Below are 9,223 nucleotides of genomic sequence, written 5' to 3'. Positions count from 1 at the left end.
AACCATCAGTAACTTACGGTTAACGGTTCTGTATCATTTTTTTTTTTTTTTTTTTGTATTTTTCTTTATCCTTTATTTTTATTCCTTGACATCTCCAAATAATTTCCCAATTTAATACGTTGTTATGAAATTCTTTCAGTATGCTGGTTAATAATAACAAATTCTAGATAAATAAAATAAATGTTTTCGCAGAAGTAACAGATGTAATGCATTAGTAATTAGTACAGTAATATATTTTTATTGTGTGACATTAGTCATGTGACCAGATTACATGATTATATGATACACCATAATGAAATGCAAAGCAATCTAACAAGAGATACAGCACAATTCAGAAATAGAAATAATGGTATTGTAAATTTGCTTGGATAAGAGAGATGCATTACAAAAATGACAAGAGAAGCTGTGTGCATTAATATGTGCATGCATTATAAGAATAATTTCCATGTGTGAGAGGAAGCGTCAGATCTCTGTGTTTCACTCTGTGGATGAATTCTGCGGGCTGATCTGATTCAGCTTCTCCATGACAGACTCGTACAGCATCCTCCGTTCATCCTCTGAGAGTGAAGACGTATTGATCTCCAGAAACTTATACGTATCTTCAGACTGAATGCTGAAAACACCTTGTGCACTTCGACAGGATCCACCGAAGTTATTCCAGTCCTGAAAAATCAAAACCACTGAAGATTAATCACTAAACATCTTGTCAGAACACACTCATTAAATCACACACCTGTTCACTCATTCACTGTTCCCTATACATAACGAAACATTGGTTACTATATGGGGAATAAAAATGAATGAGCAAATGATAATATGGATAATAGATTGATAATATGATAGTACAACTCATTATTTATTCTGTTTAACATATTTAATTATTTTATTCCGTATTAATTAACAATAATTGAGCATACCAAATGGTCACTAATTCTGAACATTAAACAAAAGAAAAAAAAAATATTTTGAATCAAGCAGGACTTTTATTTTGTGTTTAGAGAAGATTTCAGAAATACAGGTCTTCGTCCGACCTTAAAAAGCATGATGAAATAACCACAATTTGGAATTTTTATATTTTAATAAGCTATTATTTATTTATTATAACATAAAGAATAGACAGTTATTCCCATCAAAGTTTCTTTAGATGTGAATACCGATCAAAGGTGTAATGTTACCTCTCTTGCTGCTTCAATGGAGGTCAGAAACTCCTCCTTCAGGTCATCCAGGTCTTCAGTGAGATTGTCCACAACAAGGGTCTTGTCTTTCAGTGTGTCCAGCAGAGATAGCACTCTCTCCCAGAACTTCTGAAGCTGAACCAGAATCTGCTTGATTTGAGAAAGGAACTTCTGAACCTCCTTCAGGTAGAAAATCACTCCTGGACAAACAGATGGTTTTGAGATTAGACCGTTTGCACTTGATTTGGTGGAAATATATAAAGCTTGATGTGTAGCATTTTCACATTCATGCTGGGACACAGAAACATCAACACAAACTAAAACAGAATAGATGACATGACTAGAAGTGTTTTCTAAATTACATCTTAGTAGATCATGAAAGAGTTCAGGAGAAAGTCTCTCACCCTGCTTCATTCTGTAACGGCCCAACTCCTTCTGAAGTTCAGTCAGTTGGATTTCGGTCATCCAATTATTTTTATCTGTTCTCATCTTCTCTTCAAGCTGGGCTATTTCTTCCTCCAAACTCTTTATCTTTAAAGTACCTAGTTTTTCTTCTTTTATTTTCTGTACTTGAATCACATCAATGGCACACATTGCCACACTTTGGATGTGTTGTTCATACCTGAATACGGTTCATTCAGATAAATGAACACAGTGAATGGACTGATAGTCAGAGCTGTACACATGTGTTATATACTGTACAGTATGCATCAATGTGGGTAATTGCTGATATTTTGTGATTTTTTTTATCCCAAATAACTTTGTAAGTGTTAAAACTGAGTGTAAAACTCAGTTATGTTATGCTTACAATTAAAACATGTCAAATGTGTATTTGCTAACATGTATGTTCTGAAAACAATTAAAAACCTAATTCTGTGCAGTTATGCTCATCAGTGAAATGCATCTTGCTATAAGGATGTTTAGAGATTAAATAACAACAACAACATGATTCTTCTTTCTTTTTTTTTTTTTGTAAAATAGTGAAATAGTCTCCATGATAATGTTTTCACCTCTTCACCACGGAATCCACAGGTTTAATGATGTCATCAATCCATGTTCTGATTTTCCCCATGTATGACCAAAAGGTGTTTGTTCTTTTCAACGACTTTCTTCAGTATTGGAAACAGAGAGGAGTCCAGGTTGGAACTCGTGCCGACACACTATGAGAAAACGGCATTGTTTATTTTTGGGTTATTTCGGTACTTTGGTTTTCTTTGGTATTTATATTTGTATATATTGGGTTGGACTGAGAACTTGTAAATATGTACACCGCTGGACTCTTGGATTATCGGTGCATGTGTAAAGAAACCAGGATTTGGACGTTGACTGGTGCTCTATTATATGTTAATGACATTAATTAGGCAGCCTTTGCAAGGTGAAGATCTGAAATCATTCAGCTGCACATCATTTCATCTGAAAGAGAGGTGTACTCATGGAAACATACGATGATTTCAGTTTTATTTAAATTGTGCAGCCCTAGGCCTATGGAGGGAAATGAAAGACATCGTAATATTTTTAATGACCCGTGGAAACCATAGGTCACTATAAATTGTATGTCATTTTATGGAAAACGGCCTCATAAAGATTCTTCACAAATAATAATATACAGGTTTGGAAAATGATGTTAGATTGAAATCATTCAAGAGAGCATTTTTATAAGCTGGACACGACTGATTGAGATGGCTGGTAATGATCACCTTTATAATAACAGCCTCAGAGCATCTGAGCAGCCGGTGTGTTTCAACAGCTTGTCCTCTGATCAGACTCTCCAGCTTTGGGAATTTACCCAGACGCAGGAAACACAGATGATAGAGAAGAAGCGTTCGCTCCGCAGACTGGAGAAGATCCTGAGGGAACTCTAAAGTCCATGGTGAATCTGAGAAACCAAGTGTTAGTGACGGTTTATAACTATCTTCAGGCTTGAATCGTGGGTGAACTGGGTCAGAAACTAATCTAAAATATCTTGAATTGTAGTTTTCACAAAAAAGCTTCTTTTACAGTAGCTACAATGTTTCAGTTGTGAGTTTGTGAGTCCCTCTCAGCATTCCCATATATTTAAATATCTTACAGTTTTTCTGAACTGCTAAAACACATTTCTTAAACCATCACCTAGTTTTTTTCTCAAAACCTTAAACACAAATCCAAATACTCAAACTAAATTCACGAAAAACTCTGACTAAATAACAAAATAAACACTACAGTGCATTCATTAAACACTGCAAAGAAAAATGGAGAACACAGCATCCAGAACATTACCGAAAAAAGTACATTGTATTGAGTGAGCAAAATTTGTAAAAAAAAGGTGATTATATTGTATAGGCCTACTGAAAGAATATTGCACTGAATATTGAATGGTACTGGATGTCTGTATATATTATAAAATATCTATAAATCGCGATTCATTTAGGGCTATGAGTTTATAAAAATGCATGTCTGAGGGGAGCTTACTCTCTTAAGAAAAGTTTAGATGGTATTTTTCTTTTTATCTTGCCTCTGTGTAATGCATATTAAAGTTGATAAGTGCAGAGCTGCTTTGTTTACAGCGGTAAACAAGGAAAGGCTTTAAGCGCCACCTGCTGGCAGAGAGTGAATCTGCGCCTCGTTCAGCTCGTCTGCTGTTTCGGTTTCATGCAGATATTTTTTGTTTCACCAAACTGGAAGTCAAACCATTCTGTTTTTGCTTCAAATTTCGAAATTATGCAATTTAATTTAGATTAAAAACTGCTCATGGTGCATGTACTGCATGCTGCATCTTTGTTTGGATCATGATTAAAATGCAGTGGTTGCACAGACAAAGACTTTGTTTGTTTATATGAAGATATTTATTTTATTTGTGTTACTTATGTATTTCATTTGGGGCTTGTTTTAAAATTTCAATTTAGTTTTGTTATTTACATTTACATTATGTTAAAATTTTAAAGTCATTTAGCAGATGCTTTTGCTCCAAAAAAGAAAGAGAAGAAAAAAGAAAAAAGCTCTGGATCTGCCTTGAACTGTAACTCATTTGTAAGTCGCTTTGGATTAAAAGCATCTGCTAAATTCCTGAATGTAAATGTAAAATAAAATTAAAAAAGCATACAAAACCAAATCAAATAGAAACAATATAATTCAAAACTTTACAGCTTCCTGGCATCTGCAGCCCAGGATCAAGCCTTTTCCTTTAAGCTCTTTTTCTTCCTCCTGTGTGTATCACATGAAATGGAAAGACACATAACTGTTATTTTAGGCTGAATTGATGAGTTTAAAGTGTTTCTCACCATTGCTGTGGGACATGGTTTTCTACAGAGTGTAAAGCCTCTTGCTGTAAGTCTCTGAAACTACAACAGAAAAACATAATCAACCAACAATTAGAGGTAACACTGTACAATACGGTTTCATTTGTTAACTACATTCAATGTGATCCACAAATAATTCTTATACTGTGAAAATCTTTCAAATTTGTAAATGAAAAAATGTAAAAAATAAAGACTGGAGCACATTTTACTAGCAATTTATGAGTAAAAAAGATATTTACACCAAAGTTTTCAAATTTTTAATTCAACATTTTCAGTCAATCTATGCATTTACTAATAAGTTTTTTTAGTTTACTGATAGTTTACTGTAAACTAAAATGAACATGGACATTTTTATTGATGCATTTTCATTGAACATGAACTAGCATTAATAAAAGTTAATGTATGCTGTAAAAATATATTGTTCATTGTAAGTTCATGTTAGTTAACGGATTAACAAATATTAATGTTCAATGAGACCTTATTGTCCTCAGACCTAAAAAGGAAAAAAAGAAAAGTTAATATTTTAAATATTCAAAATATACACCCCTCTTTGAGACCAAAGTCCTTTTGAGACATATTCTATAGTCTTTATTGTGACACAACTCGAAAAACTAAAGCAAATAAATTCCCTTGATGTGTGTATAAATACATCATTTACTTTCTAGGCATCTTCGTTTAAAAGTCACACTTGGCTCCTTCGTGTTCAAAAGTGACCAAAGGACTGAAATGTAACTTCCCTCTTTTTTTTTTCAGGAAAATCAATGTAATACATTTTTGTTCAATTATATTTTCCAATTATTATTTCGAATTTTGAGGGGATTGTATGATACTATGTAATATTTATAACATTTTAATAACCTTTTATCTCCCAATAGAATTAATATATTTTATTTATTTATTTAATTATTTATTCATTATTTTTCAATAAATGCAATATTTCACATTAATATAGAGTGAAAGCATTTAAAATAAAAACAAACAACTGTAAGTGAGAATTGTGCCATCTGGGGGCATTAAAAAAATTAAAAATGTCATTGTGTAACCCTTCTGTATAGCTACCTATTTACATTTATAGAGAGGCTTTTTTGGATTCCCATTTTTTTTTTAGACATAATTTCTTCATTTTATTAGGTTTTACATTTAGATATATATAAAGACGTTCTAAAAGACTACTTTTTGTCATGGTTTTGATATTTTAGGTTAGATAAATATTAGATTTTACATTATGATTACAGTCAAACATAAACATTTTGTTAGAAAGGGAACACATGGGAAGCATTTTTGCTACTCAGATATCAGGAACACCTGTTAGGCTAAAATAAGTACAAACACAATAATTTTCAAACAGTAATAACCTGATCTGGAAAGCACCTGCTGTGTACAAACATCTGACAGACATCTTTAAGATCTCATTTTTATATACATTGTAAATTATAAACATCTTAAAGACATCTAATAAACATTTATTTGACATCTGATCTATAAACTTATTGCAGATCAGCAAAAACTCTGAAAAAAAAAAATACGTCTTGCAGATGTACATGCAGACGTCTCTGTGATATACTTGTGCTATCAGGGAATAGAAGAATACCCTAAACGTGATATCAAACCAGATCATTATGCACTGAGATGTATTTACTGTTATAAATATCTGTCACAAAATCGTGTCTTGAACATTTATATAATATCCTGAAAGGAAATGTTGCTCGACTTACTTGCTCGACGTGATGTGTTTCAGTTTCCTCCGTCTTCTGCATGCATGCTTTTTAAATCACGTGGTGTAGGTAAGTTTCACAATGTATCACCTGAAACAAATCTTTTTTTTTTAAATTACATGCAGTATGAGCTTCAACTTCTCCAAAGTAGCCTCGCCTTTCTTTTTCAGTTGCATTAGGCACATTTCTTAACTTTTTTTTTGTAGTGCATAATCTTTATTATTAACATATATTAACAAACACCCCCCCCCACCCCCCTGCGGAAATGTCTACACTGAGTTTCGTTTCATTTTTGTGACTGCGCTACAAGTTCGAGGAAACCAAGAGGACTGTTTACATTATTAATTCCTCATTGTCATTAGGATATGTCCCCAAAACCTTCAAACTGGCTGTTATTAAGCCTCTCATCAAAAAACTCAGGAGTGTGATGTCCGCGACGACGCAAATCCGGTAATTCTGCAAACAGCAGCATAAGTTACTTGATATCTTCAGTCAGCTCTCTTTGGCTACTGCAATTTACCTCTCTCTATATTTACAATAAAATGAAATAGGATATCAAATACCACTGCCTCCTTTCGTTTTCATTTAAACATAATAACAGCTGCAGTGATGTACTCAGTTCAGGGATATGTGTATATATATACAGCAATTACAATGAAACGAAATATTATATAAATTTGCCTTTTTTATTTTCATTTTAACACATAGATAAATTGAACACAGACCAAAGATAACCTGTTAGATTTACCCAAAACAAATTATATTTTATGTTTAACCACTAAAGACACATCAGAGCCAGCGGCACACATCAGAAGGTCTAGCCGAGGTGAGGCTGCTTCTCGGCGGATACATGATCACTGAGCTCTCGCTGATGGCGTGGAGCTCACCGTCTACAAGTTCGGCGAAACACATTTTTAAATAGGCGCTGTCTTTATAAATAAACCACAGATTTGAGTTTTAAACAACTACATTCTCACCTGAAATACTTTAAAAATTACATTTCATGACACAACAACAGTAATACTTTTAAAATGATCAGAATAAATGGTTGAACTCAACCAATGCTGCATGATCTCAACCAATCAGGATGTTTAGCGCTCAAGTCCCGCCCCCGGAACTTTGAAAAAGTACTACCTCGCCAGCAGGGACTTTCTGAGGGGCATTTTTTTAACCGGAACTTTATTTAGTTCCTGGTTAGTGCGGTGGAAACACACAGAGTACCAGGCCAAAGTCCCTAGTTCCTGGGTAAAGTTCCTGCGGTGGAAACGCGGCATACATCCCTGAAAGACAATCTGACTTTGCTCCAGCCTGGAATTGAACTACTGGTTTCGTCTGGTCAGAGGAGAACTGACCCCAACTGAGCCTGGTTTCTCCCAAGGTTTTTTTTCTCCATTCTGTCACCGATGGAGTTTCGGTTCCTTGCCGCTGTCGCCTCTGGCTTGCTTAGTTGGGGTCACTTCATCTACAGCGATATCATTGACTTGATTACAAATAAATGCACAGACACTATTTAACTGAACAGAGATGACATCACTGAATTCAATGATGAACTGCCTTTAACTATCATTTTGCATTATTGAGACACTGTTTTCCTAATGAATGTTGTTCAGCTGCTTTGACGCAATGTATTTTGTTTAAATTGCTATATAAATAAGGGTGACTTGACATGTCACTCATACGTACGAGCCTCATCGGGCGGTTCTTAACAGGAGTGAATGAGAAAACATAGTGTAGAGAGCAAATCAGTAGTTCTAATATAAATTATTTTAAAGGGGTCATATGATACGATTTCAAGTTTTCCTTTCTCTTTAAAGTGTTACAAGCTGTTCGTGAATAGATAAGATCCCTAAAGTTGCAAAGACTAAAGTCTCAAACCCAAAGAGATATTCTTTAGCAAAGTTAAGACTCGTCCACGCTCCCTTAAAACAACTCGTTTAAACATGCCCCCACATCTCTACGTCAGGATGTGGGAAGATTTGCATAACATAAGGTTGGCCCAAATGTTCACACAATGTTCGTTGCAAAAGTGAAAATACTTTGTTTGGTCTTCCAAAAGAGGACACAACTAGAAAAGCTACTAGCCTGTAAGTACGTTTTCATATTTAAAGGATGATTCAAACATGATCAGTGTAGAGTAGGGCTTGTTGTTTGTCGTTTCTCAGACCACAAATATAGACATGGTTTTTTGTTTATGCGGCATGATGCAACGCAATATGTAAAGAGACAGTATAAGTCATTATAATCAGTAATTATGTCCCCACTGGATGGAACAAATGCTTTGTTTGTAATGGGTTTTATTGGTTTTGTCTCGTCGTGCCGGTACACACATCACAGTATGGTAAGGGATGTAACATTTCCGTCACACACTTGAGGTATTCGACCAATCACAATGCACTGGATAGCTGGCCAATCACAGCACACCTCGCTTTTCAGAGCGATGAACTTTATAAAACTCGACGCGTTTCAGAAAGCAGGGCATATAGGAGAAACAATAATGTACAGTATGTGAAAAATAATGTTTTTTTATTTTTATTTTTATTTTTATTTTTTACCTTAAAGGCATAAACACATTCCATCACACCAAATACAAAAAATAATGTTATTTTTTAGCAACATCACCTTTTTTATTTTGAAAAGAAGTGCAGAACTACTTTCAAAGGGGGACATTACAATAATTTACGTGCCACTGGTGTTCTGTCGTTTTAACTACATATTACGTTTTCATCATCACACATCTGAATATATTGGATAAATGATCAAACTTACATTTAAAGATGGAAATCACATATACGCCATAAAATGTATTGCACTGTATCATCCTGTATGAAGTGGCATCATTTATGCTGGGAAAACAAACAACAGAAACAAAATTAAGGATCATTATTAATAGATGAATTGTGTTTCCACAGAGTTACAGAGTTAAAAAGGTTCAGTAATATGCTAGTGCTTATGCAATCAATCGTACATCATCGTCATCGTCACCATCAAGTGCACCTCTATGGTATTTAAACAATCTCGAAACCAGGTTGGTTAAAGAAGTTGCATTCATTTGTTCTCC

The 9,223-nt window shown here is 34.3% G+C and overlaps 1 protein-coding gene across 1 annotated transcript; it reads right to left on the bottom strand.

Annotated features, from left to right (window-relative positions):
• Positions 1-222: 222 nt before the first annotated feature.
• On the bottom strand, positions 223-4,828 carry LOC113042632 (uncharacterized). The gene is made up of 6 exons (XM_026201616.1): positions 4,433-4,828; positions 2,873-3,051; positions 2,186-2,335; positions 1,580-1,797; positions 1,176-1,375; positions 223-663 (listed from the first exon to the last, which is right to left on the bottom strand). Exons 3-6 carry the CDS (start codon positions 2,245-2,247, stop codon positions 478-480), a joined length of 666 nt encoding a protein of 221 aa, XP_026057401.1. The 5' UTR covers positions 2,248-2,335; positions 2,873-3,051; positions 4,433-4,828; the 3' UTR covers positions 223-477.
• Between the last annotated feature and the right edge of the window lie 4,395 nt (positions 4,829-9,223).

Source organism: Carassius auratus, chromosome 24, assembly GCF_003368295.1.
Source record: "Carassius auratus strain Wakin chromosome 24, ASM336829v1, whole genome shotgun sequence".
Classification (NCBI taxonomy): Eukaryota; Metazoa; Chordata; class Actinopteri; order Cypriniformes; family Cyprinidae; genus Carassius; species Carassius auratus.
The sequence above is the reverse complement of the archived record's forward strand: the minus strand, read 5'-3'. Positions and strand labels throughout refer to the sequence as shown.